This window comes from Callorhinus ursinus, unplaced genomic scaffold (assembly GCF_003265705.2).
Source record: "Callorhinus ursinus isolate GAN/ISIS: 27379988/994484 unplaced genomic scaffold, GSC_fseal_2.0 scaffold5, whole genome shotgun sequence".
Classification (NCBI taxonomy): Eukaryota; Metazoa; Chordata; class Mammalia; order Carnivora; family Otariidae; genus Callorhinus; species Callorhinus ursinus.
The window spans coordinates 52394837-52418096 of NW_027397067.1; the positions used below are offsets into that span (position 1 = coordinate 52394837).

Genomic DNA, 23260 nt, shown 5'->3' on the forward strand with positions numbered 1-23260 from the left:
TTTATTTCCTCCAAACAAATGTCAATATTGCATTTACTGACAAATCAATCATAAAGACAATACTAGATTTGAGCTGACTCACAAAATTACAAAACTAACGGAAAAATCTGTAGAGCAATTTCTAACTGAATACTTTTTATATTTTGCTTACTTAAATTTTGTTTTTATCTATAATTTCCAGAACATCAACTCAAGGGACAAATGGCCTGATAGTGTAACACCTCCAACTAGTAATAATTATGTCAATTTTCCTCCAAAATTTCTAAAATGTTCTTACCTAGATTTCATAGGAAACTTTTAAAAAAATGCTAAAGCGTTTTTGGAGGAGAAAGAGATAATGATAACAAATTCAAAAATAAAAATACCATATGGAGGTTTAAAACACTAGAAGTAGATAGAACTGTTTTTCTGTGGCTTTGGACTGATAAGCTCCTAGAAATTTCTATTAAAAAAAACACACCTCAAAATATTTAGATTTAGAAAGTAGAAAAGAGCCTCTGACCTAATTTACCTAGAAAGAAAAGGCAACTGAACTTTGTTTTTTTTTTTTTAAGATTTTTATTTATTTATTTGACAGAGAGACACAGCGAGAGAGGGAACACACAAGCAGGGGGAGTGGGAGAGGGAGAAGCAGGCTTCCCGTGGAGCAGGGAGCCTGATGTGAGGCTCGATCCCAGGACCCTGGGTCCATGACCTGAGCCGAAGGCAGATGCTCAACAACTAAGCCACCCAGGCACCCCTGAACTTTGTTTTTTATTTAATGCCTGAAGTTAAACTACCGGGCAGATAATATACCAATAAAAGAACACAAATGAGTAAGTTTTGAAATTACCATATAGGGGAAGAGTTCAGTAAAGGGTGGAAGTCAAATGAAAAAGGAAATTTAATTAGATAGGCTCTACTGAGAATTTTATTCACTGACCTTCATCTATTATGAAGTTCTTATTACTGAGATCAAAATACAAAAATGACTCATCTTTAGTAGTCCTTTGCTAAAGATATACATGGCACATTTACAAACTATTTATTAATATTTTCTAATAAACATATAGTTTGGTAATTCGTTTCATTAACCCCTTCAAGAAGATTTTTTAAGATTATTTTATCACCTTGCCCTTAAAGTCTCATGTTATTTAATAAATACCTGCTTTCAATCACTTTGAGTCATGATGGCCTTTTTTAATAAGAATCAAAAGTAAACTATTAAATGATGCTTTTAAGTTGATTTTACATGCTCTAACAATCTAAAGCAATAGCCTGATTTAAACTTAAGAAGCATGAGTTTACTAATTTATAGGTAATTAAAAATAGTCTAAACTGATGGAAAGAATGACTATCTCAATATAAATACTTCAAATTTCCAAAAATAATTACGTTTCAAGAAAATTAAATATCCACTCAGATATACTGCCATAGCAAAAATATAGAATTATAACGTTTAATAGTATTATGGTTTTCTATACTCATGTGTGCACTGATGGCTTTGTCTACTTATATTAATAATTACATCTAAACACCACCATTGCAGCTGCAATATCAACACACAATAAATAGAGGACTATGCATTCATAGGACAGTGAAGAAGCATGGCACAGAAGGTATGCAAATAGCAATTTAAAAATGAATATATAAATGCTGATTCAAAAGCCATCTTTAACTGCAATGGGTGTGTTATGTAAAAGTATTGTTCTGAAAAACATCAACACAGTTCATTTGTACTTGCTTATTTTAAGTTAATGGACTGCTATTTTTCTAAAACAAAACCTTCCTAAATTCTAAATGTTTAATCTTCTATTGAAACAAGTTGAAAATGACCAAATTAGAAGCAAAAAAAAAAAAAATTAAAAAGGGAAGGGATGTAAAGAAATGCCAAATAAAATTTATGATCCCTTGAGAGGATGAACACAGGAAGATGTGGTCAAGAGGAATTCAACGGTAAACCCATTTTTCTTTTTTGGGTAAGAGATGGGGAAAGTCACTTATCTAAGGAGAAAATGCTTCTCTTACTGAGTATACCACTTCCTGCTCCCCCTTATTTAGTTATGCAGTGAGAATACACTCCATTCCCACTTCTCTGTCACCTCCCCTCCTCTTTTCCTTTTCTCCTCAGGAAGATGTGGGTGAAAGGGCTGTTGTGTGGGAAGAGGGAAACCCACACGTATTTTCAATAATAGAGAAAAATAAAAGAAGCTGAGTATTAGTTTATTTTTATGGAAACTGCATAAAAATGATGTTCAAACCCTGAATATAAGTCTTATAACTGGAAAAATGGCTTAAAGATTCTATCATAAAAGGAACAAATAGTATTATGGTTATACTATGGATTTGTTGTTATTGTAATGGCAACATACCTTATGAAGATATTTCATTTACTTGAAATATAGTTTGGTATTTTTGAAAAATAGAATCACATTCTTTCCAGAAGAAACAGTCATTTTTCCAGAAAGATTGGATTGCTTGTATTTAATTACTTATTAATTAGTAAACATTATGTTTGAAAGTTTGATCCAGGCTATATTTTAGAGTACTAAAGCACTTAAAATCAGTATAAAAGCTCCATTCACAGCTTACCTTTGACATTTGTATTAAATACTATGGTTTGAAAAAGGCCCTTCTATAAAGGTAGACTGATCTTCAGTTTTTCTTTTTTCAATCTACAAAGTGGGGCAGTTAAATGTAGCTCTGAGGCAAGTGTATGGATTATTTAACCCAGCAGAGTGACTGAATTACAGTAAGAACTCAAGAAATGGTAGTTATTATTATTGTTATAGTAATAATATTATTAATGGCAACATTATATCATTATTCTTTCTTACAGAAGTGACACTAGCAGGCTGGAGAAGGCCAGCGAGTCCAGTCAATGGAATAGTAGATCTTCCATCCTCAAATCCAATATTATAGCTGACCAAATGTTAGCAATTACAACTGACTGGTTATATTTAGGATTATACTGAACTGGCCTTTCCTTATCAAAGTTGGCTAATTGGTTTATTTTATTCATTGACTATACCACATCATAACATTGTTTAAGTCTAAAAAAACCCATTGCTGCATATATAAACTTAATCTGAACAGTTAAAATTAAAAGATTATTTCAGATGAAATGACATATGATGTGTATAACAACGCACTGATTGTAGAAGTTTTAATGCCATAACTTTAATTTGCATGACTAATTATTTTCTTTGTTATGCACTAGAGATATTATGGTTATGTATTGTAAAGCTGGACACATAATAAACATTTTAAAAGAAAGAAAGACAATAAAAAGATGAATTTACTGACCATTACAAGTGTCAGAACTAAGGATACATTTTTGTAGGAGGTCTTGAGTTTCAATAAAATGGAAGATAATGTCCAGAGGAATGTATGGTGAATGACATGATACAGATATGGAATACATGATGGAACAGGATGAAAGAAGCATCAGCTGGACGAGCCAGCGACAATAGAGAGCTGATTGAGGTGTTTTTCTATCTGTCAAAGTAGCTCAAACTTTTTATAATAATAGACTGGTTTAAAAGCATGAATTAAAAAATTTATCTTTATATTTAAAAGTTCCTTCTTTGATCATATACTCTCTTTTTCCTCTCCCTTTAATTCTTAATGAGTTTGTCTTTCCTAATTGAGAGTCTGGATCCCCACCATTACTATCAGTCCCGCACTAGCCTCCCTTTCCTTTCCTCCTAACTTCTATCTCACCAACAGGTATTAAAAAACAGTTCAGGTTGGAATTCCTCGTGTTCTCCACCCACTGTCCTTTCATCTACTAATCCCTTGCATGGGTAAATCCCAACTAAAGGAAGGACATTTATTCATTTTCTCACCCCTGCTTTCAGATTGCAAACACTGAAGTGAGGCTTTTTAATGTCATACAAATGCATATTTTCTAAACTCAGCAATGCTATATTGGGATGCCTGGGTGGCTCAGTCAGTTAAGCATCTGTTTTCGGCTCAGGTCATGATCCCAGGGTCCTGGGATTGAGTCCCGCATCGGACTCCTTGCTCAGAGAGGAGTCTGCTTCTCCCTCTGCCTGCCGCTCCCCCTGCTTGTGTGTGCTCTCTCTCTCTCTGACAAATAAATAAATTTAAAAAAAATCCATGCTATATTTATTAATTCAACAAATATTGATTGAGCATCTTTCCTGTGCATGACTTCTCCCAGACAGTGAAGATACAGACATAAGAAAACCACAATCTGCTCTTAACGTAATCACAGTCTGATGGGAGAAAGTCCTACTATATTAGTAGGTCTTCTAATGATAACTCATGATAGATACATCCATGATTAGTACTTTCCAGGACAGAGGAGAATTCAAGCTAGCTTAAGCAAAAAGATAATTTATTCAACCATAAACAATGTAAAATAGAATTTTAGGTAAAGCATAATCAGATTTTAAAGAATGTGAAGAGGAATTGGTTTCTTTATCTTTTTTTGGACACAGCTGATGAGTCTCTGCCTGGTCACAAGATGACTAGCAACAGCTTCTAGAGCTATAAGGTTACCAGCTTGAATATAGCACCAAAGAGAGATTATGCACACTACTGTTATTTTGGAGGTATGTATCAAGTTCACTGGGAATATTCAGGGAGAATATATTCTGTCTGCCATGTAAACTTGGGGAAGGCTGTCCAGAAGAGAGGACAGTTGAACGAAAAAGAAAAAAACAAAAACAAAAACGTAAAGCAGTTTATCTGAACTAAATTTTAAAAGCCTGGTATGGCAATTCAAAGACTTTGTGCACACCAATATCAACAAATAATTCTAGAAAGTCTTAGGAAAGAATCATTATTCATTCTTTTCATTTAGCCTTATCTCTGTCACCTAATCTTCATGATCTAAAGGGAAAGAATAGGGACACAAGCAGGTGCATGTCTGTCTTTCACCAGCCAACATTCAGTCAATAAGCAACCTGAGACCCTGATTGCAGCAACTGTTGACTTTATCTGGCTCTCCCTTTTATTTGCCCAACAAATTTCAATCCAGATGGCATGTCTACCACTGGGCTGACTTGAGGGAAGAACCATAAAGCTGAGACAGAGGGTCACTTCAATTCAGATGAACCCTCAAGAGAAAACTTCCTGGAATGTGAAATTGGTAATTCTGAGTTGTAGCAAATCTAGTACAGAACATAGAAAACAGTTAGCCTTTGCTATACCAGAGACAATGTAAAAAGCCAAAGTCCTTGATCCTAGTTACTTCCCAATAAACTGCCATAAAGGGGTCGATTCTTCAAATATTCTTTTTAAATCTTAGATGTGGCTAATGGTTCCTATCTCCCCAGTATTTAGCAAACATCACAATATATGTGGATCAAGTTATTGGTTTAAGGATAATCCTTGTGTTACTTATTGGACCATCATCACTATGGAGATCACAGTACAGGAACTGATCCTAAATCTGTGATTTTTCACCTCAACAGGACACTGAAGTTAACTGAACATATGGATAAGTAAATCATCATATCTGATAAGGTACAAACAAGCAAACAACTGACTGATTAGATTCTATACTGTTCCACCAGGTGTGTGGGCATCTCGTGGAAAAGCCATTTGAAGATACTCCCTAGATTCCTAATTTATAAATAATACATTATGTTAAAAAAAAAAAAAGAAGAAGATAGCAGGAAGGGAAGAATGAAGGGGGGGAAATCGGAGGGGGAGAGGAACCATGAAAGAGTATGGACTCTGAGAAACAAACTGAGGGTTCTAGAGGGGGTGGGGGGCTGGGTTAGCCTGGTGATGGGTATTAAAGAGAGCACGTACTGCATGGAGCACTGTGTGTTATACACAAACAATGAATCATGGAACACATCAAAAACTAATGATGTAATGTATGGTGATTAACATAATTAAAAAAAAACCAACTCTATGGTTAAGGGATTGATGTGTATTTGGCAGATCCTTTACCAACATGCAATAGAACTTTCTGAACATGTTCATATCATATTTTGTCAAACTACTGCAACTGATATACCTGATTAATCAGTTGCATTTCATGAATACTTTTTCATTTTTAAACATTTAAAATGTTCTCAGCTTCAAAAAAAAAAAAAGAAAGGACTTAAAAGTGGAAGAAGGTAATACCTTGCACTTCACGAGTGGAAAATTAAAAGGTTTACAGGCAATATTCAATATTTCAGTATTATGTGTGTGGGTATGAGGGTGAGGGATACTTACCAATGACTTTATAAATACATACCACATTATGCATAACTACATAAATACATAAAAGCTTTATGCTTCTGAATTGAAAATTTCAAAGTTGGTATTTTATTTTATATAAAACATATGCATATGAACCTAAATACCGAGGAGTTTATATCTCAGCATGATTTTTAACCTACAAAAATGGCAATTGCATACAATTTAATGTAACATATTTGTACATATATATGTTTATGTGTGTAAATGTATTATATATATAGTGCAAATTGCTATATCACAGTATAACAAACACATATTCTATTTGTAAATACTTTAAATCTGAAGTCTTTGGGTGAATAGCTAAAAGGTTCTCTTTTTAAAGATCTACTACTCTTTTCCCCATAGTACCCCTAAACTCAGTATAAAAGAACACCTGAAGATCATTTACTTGCTACATTATTACTTTAATTAAAATTTTTGTAAAAGGAAGTGTTCTTTGTGTGTGCTTATTTTGTAGATGATACTTAAAATCTTAACTACCCATCATCTTCTTGGTGGAACTATAATAATCGTGATTATAATAAAATCAATTGGCACACTCAGTATTAGAAATTAGCACACTTACTATGTGTTCAACTCTGAATTTTGTCAGCCAAGTATGTTTTATATGCCTTGTTTCATTTAGTCCTCGTAAATACCTTATGAAATACTGTTATCAATATATTGTTGTATATATGAGGAATCGGAGGCTCAGAGATGCTTTCTAACTTCATTAAAACTTCTAAGTAGTCACACTCTTTTGACTATAAAGCCAAGAATCTTAACTATTTCTTACTGGCCCCTGGAGTGAAGTCAAAGCCAAACAGTACTCCAATGACTCATCTGTCACAGAGTCCCCAGCAATACTTATCTCAGATGACAAGGTCATACCCAGGGTCTTGGGTGAATCAGGACAGGCCTTAATTCAGAATGGCTATGGCCTCTTCTCTCGGAAGCAGGGAGTATTGGAAGAGTGACAGGGGTTAGGAAAGATAAGAAAGAAGAAAAATGTTGAGGATAGAAGAGGGCCACAGGCAGCAGAATTATGTGTGAGGTGGGAACTCCCAGCAGAAATGTGGAGCACTGGTGGCTGCAACTTCAAAAGCTAACAGAGCATGAGGAAATAAGAGGTGCCTGAGAAGCTATATTGGATTTCATAATGTCTATATCTTAAAAATCATGCTGACTAAAATTTACCCTCATTAATCTTGGATAATATTCTCACAAGCCTAATTACTTGATGTCCCAACCTCTGGACCATCTGCTGAAGCTACAAGTTTAGAGGAAGAGCTGGTAGGGAAAGGGAGGGTGAGCATATGTGTGGTATTTGTGTGGGAGTGTGTGTGTGTTCACCTTCTAGAATCAGGCATGAAGACAACAACAACAACAAAATGATAATATCAAAAGGTTTTTTTGTGTGTATGAGGAAGAGACAGTAATCTTAGAAGTAGGCAAAAATAAGATATGAGAACAGTTTGGGCAGTATATAAGGGACAAATCATATACTTTTCCAAAGGCATAGTGGCATTCTGATGCAAATTAGGTCATGCTGATGATAGTAAATTAAATTATTATAAAAAGCTCCAATTTTATTCAATCTTTTCTGAAAGAGAAGATTAAAACAATGCAGAAAATGTACTATCACAATATTTTTTAATTTTCTTAATATTTTACTACTTGAAGAGATACATTTTAATTATCTGGAGAATATATGACCCCTACGTATAATTGTAGTTGTATATATTTTTAGTAATATTGAGATGTATGTATAAATTACAGAAACTGTTAAATCTAGGTGGACATGCAAACCACCCTATGCCATAGGTAGATTACTAATTTTATGCTATTATTTTTAGTGTAGGATAATGAAACATCAAGTAATTCTACATAATTCTACTTTAGTTTGATTAGCGTATTCAAATAAAATTTCCAGTGTTCTTCTAATGTGAAATGACTCATATATAACTGAATGTATATTTAATGCATATTACATTTAAAGCAACAAAGGATGCAAAAAAAGAATTGAAAGTTGAAAATGGATTTACACACAATCTTTGTTTAATCAAGTAATACTCATTTTTCACAAAATTTATTTCTGTGTTTCCCTTTTGGGTACCCTGATGGGCAGTTACGAGTGCTACATGACCCTTGCCATTTGTTCAGAAGGTCATTTCATTAAAAATATTTCAGGTGTTTCATGTGTGTTAATTTCCCATGTAATGTTTTTGGCCTGACTGAAATATATTGATTTTGAACAAAAGATTTCCCATGCGTGTGGGAAAGCTTAAAGGGTCTTTTGTGCTTTGTTATAAGTAGACAAATAACTGATTTCAGCAAAAGCCATTAAAAATGGAATGAAAGTCCTTGGGCAATGCTATAAATGGAAAGAAATTGCCAGATGCTTTTGAAAACTGACAAAAAAAAAAAAACACAAAAAAACAAAAACAAAACCAAAACACTTCACTTTGAAGTTTTAAACAAATAGAGGCTGACTGTCACCATAGGTATGTCACTTCGATTCTTACTCTTGGGGTAAATCTACTTGACGAATAATACTTGATTACCATGCTGAGGTTCATTCTGAACTTGGGGTTTTCCTAGTCATTAGAAGTGATACAAAACAAAGAGAAAAAATGGAATGATTGATGAGTCATAAAATGTGTGGATTTGTCTAGGACACCAGACAAACTCTAAGGTGTGTGGTAGTTTTATGTTAAGCAACTAGCAGCAGAGCTGGGACTAGAACCCAGATGTCCTTGATTCCTATTCCTCCTAGACCAACATGCCTTGCCCTCTAGATGGCATATGTCATAGGTGCTCCAAGACGCCGATTACGTGACCATCTCTGTCTAAATCCCAGCTCTAGGGAGATGAGTTGGAGAATTAATTATGGTTGAGATTCAGTCTTTTTGTGCACTTGTAAGTATGTGTACATGAGGCCAAAACAACCAGCAAAGCTTCCTTTAGAACCAAATCTCCACTTAAAATTAAACCCAAAGTTCAAATTCACTACCCTAAAGGAACTCAGGCTGGCTATGAAAACAGAATGTTCACACCTAAAAATAATTATGGATATATGCAAAGACACAATAAAATACACAATTAAAAGAGGTTTGGCTTAATTGGTATTTCATTTAATAATTTAACTTCATCATAAATTCATTTAAAAAAAAGTAGATTGTTCTAGGTCACCTATTAATGTGATTCCTTATTGGAAATGGTTCCATTCAGAATGTGAACATCCAAGCCAGTGATAAGATAGAGAGTCCAGTGTCCTTAGTTATGATGTTGATATTCTTTAGTTGAAAATAAATGGTGAGCTCTAATAGGAAACTAAAAATGTTTTTTATCAATAGTTTTAAAGGTTCTTTACAATCAACTTTTAGAAAAATGCTGAAAATCAGTATTATTTTGTTTATATGTATTTAAGCCTAACTGATTGGTTTTAATATTTCTCAGGTTTTATTTCATCTTTTTCCCTTCTTAAAGCAGAAGACATTTCATGAGGGTTTATGGTTAATGTGATGCATACATACTTAATGATGTTAATAAAATGTGGGTTTTTTTTTCCTTACTTTCCCTCCAAGTGATTAGAGCTGTCATTTGGACTCTGTGTAAAGTACCAGAGCTTATCTGTAAGGAACCACTGTTCCATTATGACCCTGGACTTAGAAAATATCTGTTCAGTTCAACTTGAGTGTGGATGAGTCCAGGAAATGACTCAGCTGAAATTTTATTAAAAATATTTTGTGCTTCTTTACTTTAACCAACCAGACCATGAAAGCACAAGAGAAGAAGAAATGGAGTTTGCTGATAGAAATGTTGGAGCAGAAAGGCAACACCTTTTTTTTTTTCTTTTTTTTTTGAGTGGCCTTTCACCTCGGTAACTTCCAGTCCCAGCTAGAACCAGGAGATATCCCTTTTCAAATAGTTTAGTTTCTGAAATTGCAACTTGAATTCCAAAAGAGAATTAACCACAAAGTTTCAAATCTTACCCAAAAGAGGTAGTTTAGAAATAATTCATGGGAGAGGTCAAAGGCTGTATTATTTTTTATTTTGTTATCTTGAGTTTGGCTATCTGCTATTCACAGTTTTTTTTTTTCCACAGAAATTGTAACTTTTCAAAAGGCAGATAACATGCTCCATCAAAAAGGAGAAATATACCATTTCCAAAAATAAACAGTCACTTTCCCCTTAAAGCCATTGGGTTTTATGAAAGGAAGTGCTAGAAAGTGTGTTTCGTTTTAAGGAAATTGTAAATGTTTGACATATAATTTTCTGTCAAGATAAAGCATTTCCCTCATTAAATGGGAACAAGTGCTCACTGTAGTGTGCAGCAGATGACTTCCTGTATTTTTCTTTCTCTTTCTACCTAATGTTAAATTGTGCATTACAAGTAGTCAACTAAAACCCAAATATTTTACTCAGTCAATGAAAATGATATATTCTATTTTTATCAATGTTTATATAAGTGACATTCAAAAAGTTTTAATTTCCTCCCATTGCTTGTGATGTTTTTAGAATCATTCTTAACTCCAGGGACTTGCAGGAGTTCAAACTATCTCATCCCTCGACTGAATGATTTACTTCACAAACTCAATAGACACTGCACGGGAGGTAAATTCCTTTCAGATGGTAGAATTATTCTGAGAACAGAACCAAATGTCTCCTCAGCACTGGGAAAGAAACAAATGCCTCATTTCCCCTTTTCAGAAGGCCAGAGGACCGAAAATAACAATCAGAAGTTCCATACCACTGCAATCAGCCTCTGGGAAAGACATTTTAAACCAAATAATTTAGATGGCTTAAAAATTTATAGGATCAGTCATTATGTCTTTTAGATGATATGAAAGAAATTTTCTTTTTTTTTTAATGAACTGCATGAGAAGCTCTTTATGGTTTGAAATTTGAACTTCATGTTAGGGACCTAAATATACAAACATGCTCCTGTCTCTCAGTATTTAAGCTTCTTTTACTTCTCTCTATCCTATGTGCATCCCTACCCAAACTGTTATCTGTCCTTTCACAATCAAGTTTGCTGGATATGGGTAGACAGTTGTTTTTGCTTTTACTTCCTCTTGCTCATTTTTGTCTGTGACCCATGCAATTGAACCATACATGTCACCCAAGCTCTCCTACAGGGAGAGGCCACATCCCAGTTCAAGATTCGTTTCTCAGGCTGCTTTTTCTTTCTTTCCCTTCCCTCTCCTCCCCTCCCCTTTTTTTTTTTTTTTTTTGCCTTTCTGCTTATTTATAAGCCATGAAGGTAATACGTTTCACAGAACTTTTTTCTCTCTGTTGTAACACTCCTCACTACTGGTTTTTCTTTCTAATTCTGTTTTCTTTCTGATCTCCTTTTAACTATCCTGTAAAGAACTCTCAATTTGCTGTCTTGGATTTTACATTCTTATTATTTTAAAATGGGTTCATAATCTTAGTATGTAAATTCTCTGAAATCGCACATAAACTTGTGCCTGAGTGTTTGAACTAAGTGAGAAGGAAAGGTAGGCTAGTTTTTATCAGATTCTGAAATAGATCTACAACCCCCCAAATGGTTGAGTCATTGCTTTATATGCACTTTCAGTTGATTTCACTTGCTGCATGTATTTACCACTTGTCTCCTCTGAGGGCACAGCAATGGAGATGGTCATCCAGATTTTACTCCTGAATTACAAATTTGTATTTCTCTGACTTCCAGATTCAAATTTTCCCATTGTCACCTCAGTCAATATGCCCCAAACTAAATTCATTAATCTTTCCCCCTTAAACCTGTTTCTTTTTAAATGTTGCAGATTTTTAGGAATGTAATCAACATCCCTTCAGTTACTGAATCCAGAAAATTAAGAGTTATATTTGACTCACTTTCTAATAGGTCATTATTTCTTGTTGATTCTAATTCCCTTTGTTCATGATTTTCCCCTCTATCTGCCTTTTCATTTGTCCCTCTTTGGTCATTTGGTCCCACCTCATTAATTTCTCTCCCAGGATATCCTTCTGAGAATCAGATGAAAACCACCATCAACTCTATCTTCCCTCCCCATCACAGTACAGTGTATAGATAATGTACAGAGCCCAGAATCAGACTCTGGGTTCAAATCTTAGCTTGCCCACTTGCTAGCAGCGTGATATTTGCAAATGATTTACTTCTCTATGCTTAGTTTCCTTATCTGTCATAGGAAGCTAATAAGAGCACCCAGCTTACAGAGTTGTTATCAGGACTGCATGAGTTAATATATGCAAAGGGCTCAGAAGACTGGCTTTTACTCTCCAAATATTTGCTAATATTTTAATAATAATGGCAAAACACCCATCTGGTCCCTCCACTTCCAAGCTTATCAACTTCCCAGTACATTCTTTCTACATTGTGACTGGGGAATTTTTTTCTAAAATGCAAATGTCAACATGGTCCTCATACATTGACAGCACTCCTTACTGCTTTCAGAGAAAAAAATGCAGCTTCCTTGATCTCCCTCAGTTTACTTCTCTAATTCCATCTTTCACTGTTCTCCTGGCTTTGATTCTGAGATTTAGGCTATGCATTTAGGTATATCCCACTCCCTGCCATGACTCCTGGCAAATATACATGTTCTTTGAGCTGTCTGGAGTATGCCCTGTTTTCTTTATTTTGAAGACTTAGCCGTTATCATCCCATTAGAGCCATCCTGCCTGTGTTTCAATCGTGGATCAACTTCTACCAGCTACGCATAACCTTGGGCAAATTACTCAAGTTCTCTGTAGAATTTATAAAATGGGACTAGCCATAGTAATTATCTCATATTGTTATTGTTGGGACTACGTTAATACACATAAAGCTTAAACAATGCCTGAATTGTAGTAAGCATTCAGCAAAATCCTTAAGAAAACTGCAGATGCTGTATTTTGCCCTCATCCTGTCCCTGCCATGATTTTAATATTTTTCTTGTGTATTTCACTAGTGCCCTGGCACCTTAGCCTCATGTGTAGCAAAATATGAAATACAAAATATAACTGTGTGTTTATCTGTCTCTCTACCCACCAAACTCTCGTTTCCTTGAAGCTACAGACTGAATTACATCTTTTCTCTCTTCCCAATGGCCTGAACCCCATCTGCTATATTACCAGAACTCAACAAATATTTGTAAAATAAAGACGGATGAACATTCTTATCCCCCAGAAGAGAATGTGAAAAACAGTTGTTACATATTTTTGAATGAATGGATAAATCTATTAATCATACCTTGGTATAGCAGGAGTATGCTCTAAAGTGACTTAGTAAGAAAACCAGCCCGTGGTAGAGAGTGGAGGCTAAATATTATTTCCTTTCTTCCTTTTTTTTAATTCTTTGTTACTAATTAAATCCTTGATCACATAATACAATGTTTGACTCATGTGTGCTCAACGTATGTGGTGATGAGCTTAATCGCCTCTGAACATAAAGATGACTGGTGAATGTCTGATGGTCATAGTACCGGATTATCCTTCTCAGAAGAATTCCAAGCCTTGTATCCATGCCATTATTACTGTAAACTATTTAATTCCAGCAATAACTGTGAATTGCCAAAAACATGAAGCAATAAGCTAAGTTTTGATGCTATGATAACACCGAGGGCAATATTTTTTTAGTGGGTAATGTTTCTAAGAATAAGTGTGGCCAAATGTTTGCAGACAAGGGTTAGACAAAAATAAATGTGTTACCCAGAAGCCTTACAAGATGGATGCAATTCAGTTTGAAATGATTATTTGCCTAAAACACTACTATTGCCTGTTTGGAACAAGAAGAGGACAGGTTGGTGAATTATTTCAGAAAGTGTTAAAAATTATACTTAGCTTAAATGTATCTTGTTTTAGTAGGAAAAGTTCTGTGAAACTAAACAAAAATAATCCCTACATGCAAAGATGGATTTACAATTCCTGGACCAAGCACATGTTAGGGAAAGGATAAATTTCCAGCCAACACTTCTTGAGAATGCTTTTATCATGTAACTTTAGTGAGTTATAAATACTTTAGAAGGCATAAAAGTAAGTAGACTACAATTTTTTCAGCATTTACTACGGATAGGCACCGATGCTATATGTTTTATAAAAACTTCTTTTAATTTACTATAAACTCATCAGGTATGTATTATGATCCCATTTTGGATAAGAAAACTGAGGCTAAAAGAAACTGCTTGGATGACTGTCAACAGTTAAATGCTCTTGAGCACTGTATTCAGACATTTTCCATGAAAGAAGTTTGCTTATAGATAGCACTTAATAAATTTGTGTTTAATTGAACCTTGTCACTTGGAGGAGAAAGAAGGCACTAAAGTTTAATGAGTCACCTATGTCATGTGTTGTTTGCTTTTATAGGCAGTACCTAATTTAATCCTTTCCCTATCACTGAGAAGTAGACATAATTATCCTGACTTTATAAAATGATGAAACATCTTCATAAAGTTTCAATTAGTTGCTGGCAAGACAGAAAACTCACTAGAAAATTTCTTCTCTTACTTTGTAGTGTTACATTCAGGCTGTCTCCGTAAGTGATTGGGTCAAGCTGGAAATGGAGGACCCTTAAAGTCAATTAAACATTTTGGCTTTTGTATTATAACATAGCTCATGAAGATTTTGGAAAATCTTTTAGATTACTTTTTGAGTTCTTAAGATACACATTTTTAAAAATCGATGCATAAAAATCAATTGTGGTATATTGGTTTTAGGCGTATTTGCATATATTTAAATGTAAAAGTATAACATTTGCATAAAAAACCTTGATAAATAATAAATACATTTGATAAATGAGTTGTTGGTCACAAAAGTAGGGAAAGGTTTTACTTACATGTTTTAGAATTAGGATGAAATAAAAGTTCATTTTAGTGACTGATTTTAATCCAGTATTATGGTATGAGTTATTTAAAATTTCAAATTCACCATAATAAAGACTGTGACACCAGTGAAAATGAAGATATGCAGAGAATTAAAATCTTGATAGAAACCTTATTAAGAGGCATTTTCCATTTTTGTGTCTTTTATGAGTCCTTAATAATCAAATATTTGGTCAGAATATTAACTATAGAATTAAAGAAAACAACAATTAACAAGAAGCAAATAAAACCTATGGTTATGAGAGCACAGAACCCACTGGAAAATGGGATAATAGATTTACATGATGACCACAAGTCCTGCAATTAAATCAGAATTTATTTTAGGATTGTATCATTAAAAAGAAAATAAATGTCAAGAGGCCTGAAGTATTAGACAATTTGTCTCTCTTATTTTTGTTTGTTTTGGATATGCTATATCACAAAAAAGACACAGTTACTTTTCACATACCCTGAGATGCTACATGGGTAGCATCTAACAGTATCATAATTGTTCAATAAATGTTTCTTGAACAGATGTTTGGTTGCCTGCTGTTGCCCCCAAACTCCAAACCTCGCCAGGAATTTTACTTTTGCAGTCACTTCCACCCCTGCCTCTAAAAGTTTAAAGACATATTTATTGGACAAATACTCAGAAAAGAAGTGAAATTATGATAAGTAGGCAGATATATGAGCTCTGTGAGAATCACCAGGGCTTGATATTTCTAACATCATGAAAAAAAAGAAAGAAAGAAATACTCAACTCCATGTGCTTTAAGTCTCGGGATGATAAGAAAAATATGTTTTCGATGTTCCCCCTAATGTATTCAGTTCAATATGAGAATAGATATGTCTCATATTAATATTTAATTTCTAAATACTCATGAGCTCCATTAAAATTCTCTGGCAAAATCATACCAAGCTTTCCTTCCAGTGGACTCTAACCCAAGGTTTTGGCAGGCGCTGACTGATTAGCAGGTTTTTTCCTTCCCAATCACATTTCTTAGCACACCCAAATGGAGCTCTGGGAACTTACTGTTTAAAAAATATTCTTTACAAAGTATATTAAGGACTTGTTTAGACTATCTAAAGGAGATAAAACTCAAGGTAATGGAGTGTAATAGAAAAATGTGAAATGTCTTTAAAACAAGATCCCTTCATATGGAATTATCGTCTGTATTCATATCTATACATGAAAGTATGGAATTGAGCTAATTTTTCATATAGCTCAAGTCCACTATTAAAGAACCCTCTGTGGTATGTATATTGCATATGCACATGGAACCACCGCATGAATGGTCACATAAGCCACAGCTTAGTGACAACCATAACTTTCAGACATAATTGGTGTTTTCTTTCACTCATCACTATTTACGATTCATCGCATCTTCACTCAGAGAAAGGCTGATTAGCGAGAACTACAGAAGATGACTTTAAGCTCCAAACTTTGAAGAGCTCTCCTGAGACTAGGGAAAGGATCTGTTTGAAGTGGACAAGCGTTCACAGAGGCACTCATTCAATAATTGTTGCGTGGGGACAGGCAGATGGATAGATATCTTCTAAAGAGACAGGCCTACAATATTTTCAATGGTTAAGTGGCTCCAGATATTCTAGTCATATTAAAAATTTTTATTTTCAACACCTGAAACTAATATAACACTGTATGTTAACTATACCAGGATTTAAAAAATATATATATATATTTCCACTGTCACAAAGACAGCCCAGAATAAATATGCTTGATGCCCTGGTTAGGTCTTCTCTACACAGGACTAAACATAAGTGATCTTAATAAAGACTTTTAATAACAAAGATTCTTTCCCCTTCGTAATAGTTATTGGGAGCTTCTATATCTCCCAATAAGCAACTCTTCCTTCTCCCCCTCTACAAAAGAAATAATTAATATTAGTTTTAAAATAGGAATCTTCCTGAAACTCTCCCAGGACTCTGAATTAATCTTTAACATTGGCTAATTTCTGTCTTCTGTATTTAAGTGTCTAACACCGTAACATCAAATGTTTATCCAGGACAGCATCGCAGGTTTTATCTAAGGCTAAAATGAGCAAGCAAGAGAGAAGAAACTAGAAAGTTCTTTTAGAATGATACTGTGAATTCACAAGTTCAAGCTTATGAATACATTCTCTGATGTTAACAAACTTCATGCAATGCTTCTAAGAATAGCGTTATTTTGCTGCTTTTATACAGCAATCAATACAATCTAGAAAGTTGTATTGAATATTTACTTGTTCCATGTTAAATAAAATATCTACTATACCAAATTGAAGAAATTCTTACCACCTTCTTTAGTGCAAAGGTTGACAAGGTTATGCACTGTGTCCATCAGCTCCAGCTGCTGCTTCTGAAGGACACTATTATTGGTGGTGGCTCTGTTCAACTGTTTCTCCAGTTCCTGGATTATATACGTTTGACGAGTAACCAAGACTTGAAGATTCTCTCTCTCTTCTTTTAAGGTGTCCAACTCTTCCTTGTGCTTTCCTTCCATTTCTAAGATTTTATGTTCTAATAAACTATAAGGAAAAAAAGACAAGACTATTTTAAAAATGCTATACAAAAATATATGACTCAACTAGATCCTGAGTTTATTTAAAGTTAGAAATTTTAGTTAGGTACGTCACAATGGAAATATTTTATAAGTGACAGTCTCAGAATATACACAGATGAATGGATAAAGAAGATGTGGTGTGTGTATATAACACACACACACAATGGAATATTATGCAGCCATCAAAAGGAATGAAATCTTGTCATTTGCAACGATGTGGATGGAACTGGAGGGTATTATGCTGAGCGAAATAAGTCAATCAGAGAAAGAGATGTATCATATGACCTCACTGATATGAGGAATTCTTAATCTCAGGAAACAAACTGAGGGTTGCTGGAGTGGTGGGGGATGGGAGGGATGGGGTGGCTGGGTGATGGACATCGGGGAGGGTATGTGCCATGGTGAGCGCTGTGAATTGTGCAATCACAATTGCACAATTGTGTTGAATCACAGACCTGTACCTCTGAAACAAATAATACATTATATGTTAAAAAAAGAAGAAGATAGGAGGAAGGGTAAAATGAAAGGGGGAAATCGGAGGGGGAGACAAACCATGAGAGACTATGGACTCTGAGAAACAAACTGAGGGTTCTAGAGGGGAGGGGTTGGGAGGATGGGTTAGCCTGGTGATGGGTATTAAAGAGGGCATGTACTGAATGGAGCACTGGGTTATACGCAAACAATGAATCATGGAACACTACATCAAAAACTAATGATGTAATGTATGGTGATTAACATAATAAAAGTTTTAAAAAAGAATATACACATATAACATATTCTAATATGCATAATATGTTATTTATATAAACATTTAATACACATATTAATTATAGGAGTTACATATATAACATATCAAATAAAGAATTATTAGACCATTTGTTGTCAGAGCAATATTTATTTCCTGGGGTACATCTCATATCCAAGGTAGCTCACATGGACCCAAAGAATTTTAGTCTGTAAAAGTTATAGTATAATTTTCATTAAGGAAATAGGTCCAATAAGAAACTAATAGAAGAGTCCAGGAAAAATACAAACAAAATATAGAAACTCTTTTTTTAATTTATGTTGCATTCATTTGGGATTCTCAAAACATTAACAGTGATTAAATTTCACAATAGTTCTGTGGGGTCAGTTAATAGTATATTGATGCAGAACCCACAGGACCAGAAAGTAAGCTATACAAAATCTCAGTGAATTAGGTTTCTTGGGATTTCTGATGGTTGGTCCTGTATCATAACCACAGCTTACCTTGTCTCTCAACCTAAGTTTCAGAATGAGGGCTAAAACCACCAGTTCCCAAATCACTGCATAGATGGTTCTGCACAGGACGACCACAGACTGGTGGTGTGGTCTTACACAAAGACATGGGATTTTGCTCAGGGTGATGTAATCTTCAACTGAGAACCTTCCTTCTCTCAGAACTCTTCAGAAGATACTCCCTTTGCATATAGCACATTAAAAATGATAGGGAATGCAGAAGCACTCTTGGATCCTAGCAACTGACTGTAAATAAAATGTATTTATATTTTATAGAGTGTATAATATACTAAGATTCCTCAGAGGAAAGCCTGATTCAGTTTCCTCAGTTCCATTTTCAGAAGGTTCAACCAGTCCTTAGTTTACAAGGTGTTATTCAAATGTAACATACCAGACTGGGCACTTAATTTACCTTGGAGAAATATAGCACTGAATCACTCCTATAAGTTTGCAAAAAGGGGACTCCCGGGAATTTTTTAAATTTAATACTTAAATCATAAAATAGAGCATGTTAGAAGAGCCAAATTTTCCTACTTGATGTACTGGGGGATGAGCTAGAATATCTGATTGTCCTTTACACAGATTAAGAAGTGAGGAGAGAAGTGCACATGAGCATTCTGGATCTTTGCCAACCAACCTGTCTCAAGAAGATGTGGATCAGAATATGGCAGGGAAGTTTCCTGTTGAACCACATCTGAAAAACACTGGGATACTTCTATTCATGTTACCTTACTAATTTGCAACACCTTGGGTAGCATGTCTAGATTCACATATGAAAATTTCCACTGAGACCTGTCAGGGGCACCACTCTGACTTGTGTAAGATAAGAGAAGCCACATCTCTAGTTTGGGTTGCTCTCATTCCATGGGACACCAGTAGTGAAAGAAGCCCTACCCTGATTGTTAAGCAAACTCAATTTGGATAGAACCTGGGTATAGTGATTAGGGAAATTTGTGATGGCCATCTGTATTTTGAAGACATCTTTTGGAAATGAAAACCTTAGGCAAGGAAGTCAGGGTAAGATAAAAGAAACATCTGTAAAGAGTAGGTACGATTCACAGTCTTTTAGTGTTTTCTTCTGTGTCAATAATTTGCTGCTGAAGTTAGAGGTTAAAAAATAAACTAAATAAAACAAACAAACAAACAAAAAACCCTTCTCTATTGGTTAAAAAGTTTATCCAACCACTGGTTAAGTGATTAGTGCACTTGCTATGGAGTCAAAGCACGTTTTCTCTGTGTCTCATACTCTTTGGCCTTCAGATCTGAGAATTAACCACAACTGATGCCTTAGCTCATTCTCAGTTTACTTTTTTAATTTTTTGTTTTCCTCCTAAGGATCAGATGCAAGATGCCCATAATGTAAAGTCAGTTAACTTATAAAAAAAACTGTCTTTTAAATTCACAAGAGTTATAGTATACTACTAAGAAACCTTAAAATTAGCTGTTAAAATGATAAAAATAATGTAAAGATCAAAATTTGGATGATATAGTCATATAATACTGAATAAAAATATGAATTACCATTTTGTTCCTACAAAAAGATGAGCATTGGCCTTTCCGTTTTCCTAATCAGTAGGTAACATTCTGGCTTAGAAAATATGATGCTATAGCTATAACTTGCATTTATTGCTTGCTAAGTGCCAATAGTGTTCTCAGTACTATGTAAAATAGAAAATGATACCACTCCTACTCTAAGGATTTATTTTTAGAGAGAATACCTCAAATAAAACAATAGCAGCTGTAAGAAACTTTTGTTTCAGATATAATGCTGTTTAAAATTTTTTTAAATCAATGTTTCTCCACTTCTTTTGATACACTCCCTATTCAAGAGAGTATATACTTAAAGATGGCTACTACCTGCGATGTCAATAAAGGAATTTTGCTTGTTTGTTTTGGTTTTCAGGATAATTTGGAAAGAGCTGAAAATTTAAAGTTGATCAAAGCATTCCCTGATGTCAAAGAGAACAACTTGAAACTGGTTTATGGAAGAAAAGGCCTGCATTTCCTGAGTAAAAGGAATATGCACTTAACATGATGAAAAGAACATTAATTTTCATAATTCACTGAACAACCTTTAATGCACGTGACTATCAAAAGAAATCCAAATAGCCTGTCATCTTAAAATAGATATTTATGCAAAGTAAAGAAGGGACTGCCCACAGAAGTAAGAACCATGCTCTGCATGCATCACAGATACCTCACAGGGTTTGGAATGAAATATATTCAAGAAAAAATAATATGCATGAAAACTATTGGCAAAATGGAAACATGTCACACTGTTTCCCAAATGGCAAGTCTTGCCAGTTAACTATCTCTTCCATTTTCTCATCTCATTTCTTCACTTGGAGTTCCTTTAATAACTTTTATATTATAGTAATTATCTATTAAATTTATTAGGTATATCCTTTATATTAATCATAACTTTTTAGACTTTTTTGGGCAGGATTGATCTCTTCTAGGCCCTTCCTTTCATTTTCTCCAACACTGCTCATCCCTTACTTCCATCTTCTCTTCATATTTGGCTTAAAAAAAAAACCCAAAAACAAAAATTATTCTCTTTCCTTAGATACATCTTCTCATCCATTGGTTATTATCTACTTGGGAAGTCAGCCCTTCTCATTACTCCAAACTGGTCTGAATCCAAAACTTCCTTGCCAGAAAAAATTCACATGCTATCTCTATTAATCTCATTGTTGTAATATACCATTATAATTGTGTAGTCCTTTTAAGCCCTTATCTCCTTTGATTCTTAAAGCAATATAGAGATACAGACTGGGTAGATATCACAAGCCCCAGTTAATAAGAATCTAAGTATCTTGTCCAAAAATCATGCACTAATTGTGTCAGAACCGAGATAAAAAGTCATGTCTTCTAACTTGTCAGACTAGAAATGTGCCCATGACATCCCAGTGCTATGAAAACTAGCATGAGAGTCTCTCTTTGATTTAATATCTTCTACTTATTTCTTCTACCCATTTATATATTGTTAGGAAGCAAGACATCACTTTAACATCTCCTTAGTAATTGTCACTCTCCATCTGGTTATTCTGGGAGCTTGTCTTTCACAGTATTTTAGCCTCTTGATCTTTTACATGTATAAAAACTGTTTCTATGTCAAGCCAGTTTTTTTTTTTAATCTGAATTAAGATTTTCTTAAGCACCACTCTGCCTGAACCCCTCTGTCATTTAGTGTAATTTTATCCCATTTTTTCCTGGAGTCTTTTATTGGTTCTCTTACATTTTCCCTATCCAGTTCAATTGGAAGAGGCTACCTCAGCTAGATTCAGAGAACTACAAGTAAAGGTTGATAATATTACAGCTCCAGCATCCTAAAATTAGACAGGCAACATAGTTATATTTTCCCTGATGTTGTCCTGCAGCAATAAGTTTAGTTTAGACTTAAATGCATAATCCAAAATGTGGATGCCGATTCCAAACTCCAATGCACTGTTTTCTAGAGTGCATTCTGCATATTTTTATCAGGTGTACGAGTCCCACTTTCAAGTCTTTGGGAAGCTTAAAGAAACAGTTTTTATCATGATGCATCTTTTAGGATTAGTGTTCCATGGAACAACAATTTATGAAACTGTGTACCTATATCTATACAAATGGAGTTAGAAATCTGAAGACAGTATTTCTCACAGGATTCCAAATACTTCCTGTTTCCCATCTTTCTGGAAACACTCTGAGAAGAGACATGCATAAAATTTTGGCACTTAACTTCTAGTTTGAAGCAGAGGTGAACTTTAATGAAGAATAAAATAAACAAAATAATCTAGGCCTTGAACTTCAGTAAAAGGTTCTAATTGAGTATATACAAAACCTGATTTGAAGATTTTGGTTGACTTCTTTCCATTTTCACAGTCTGCCTCCTCAAACATATCTTATTGGAAATATTTCAGATCATTGAACACATCTTGAAACTTTCACAGAAAAAGCTCTCCCTTTCAAATTGTTTCCCACAATAGAGTTCTTAACATAGCAGCCAATGAATTCACAGTGGTGACAGTTTCCTAAGCAATATGTGTGTAAAGATAGCCCTTAAACAAGGAGGAAGATGTTGAAAATATAGAAAACTTCTCAATTTTATCTGTCTGAAACTGCTTACAGATGTTTCCATTTTTTAATTATTTTCAATATGTAAGGTGTCAACATGTGTTGCAAATATGGGTTTTAAAGATTGATTTTTTTTCCCTCTTCAAACAAGGGTATAGTAACTTCAGGTTACATTTATACTTTAAATTTCTAACTTGAACATAGCAAATTTAAAATTTATAGCTAAATACTTTTGTAATTTAAATGTGGAGCAGAAACATAGATTACTACAAGCAAACATTGGCAAATACTTTTTTTTAATAGTTTGGGGTAAATAAGAATAAACGAAATATGTTATGGGAGCCAGAAAGCAAGAAAAAAACAAACAGATACACTTAAA

General features: G+C 34.3%; 1 protein-coding gene across 4 annotated transcripts in view; it reads right to left on the reverse strand.

Moving 5' to 3' along the window:
- Positions 1 to 23260, reverse strand: part of ANGPT1 (angiopoietin 1) — a 252989-nt gene that overhangs the window by 52796 nt on the left and 176933 nt on the right. For 2 of the 4 annotated variants that reach the window (XM_073893095.1, XM_073893097.1), the window contains one exon: positions 17301 to 17533. In XM_073893095.1, coding sequence (XP_073749196.1) covers positions 17301 to 17533 — 233 coding nt within the window. The remainder of the gene's footprint in view (positions 1 to 17300; positions 17534 to 23260) is intronic. The other 2 variants (XM_073893096.1, XM_025871000.2) reach the window with 1 other exon arrangement.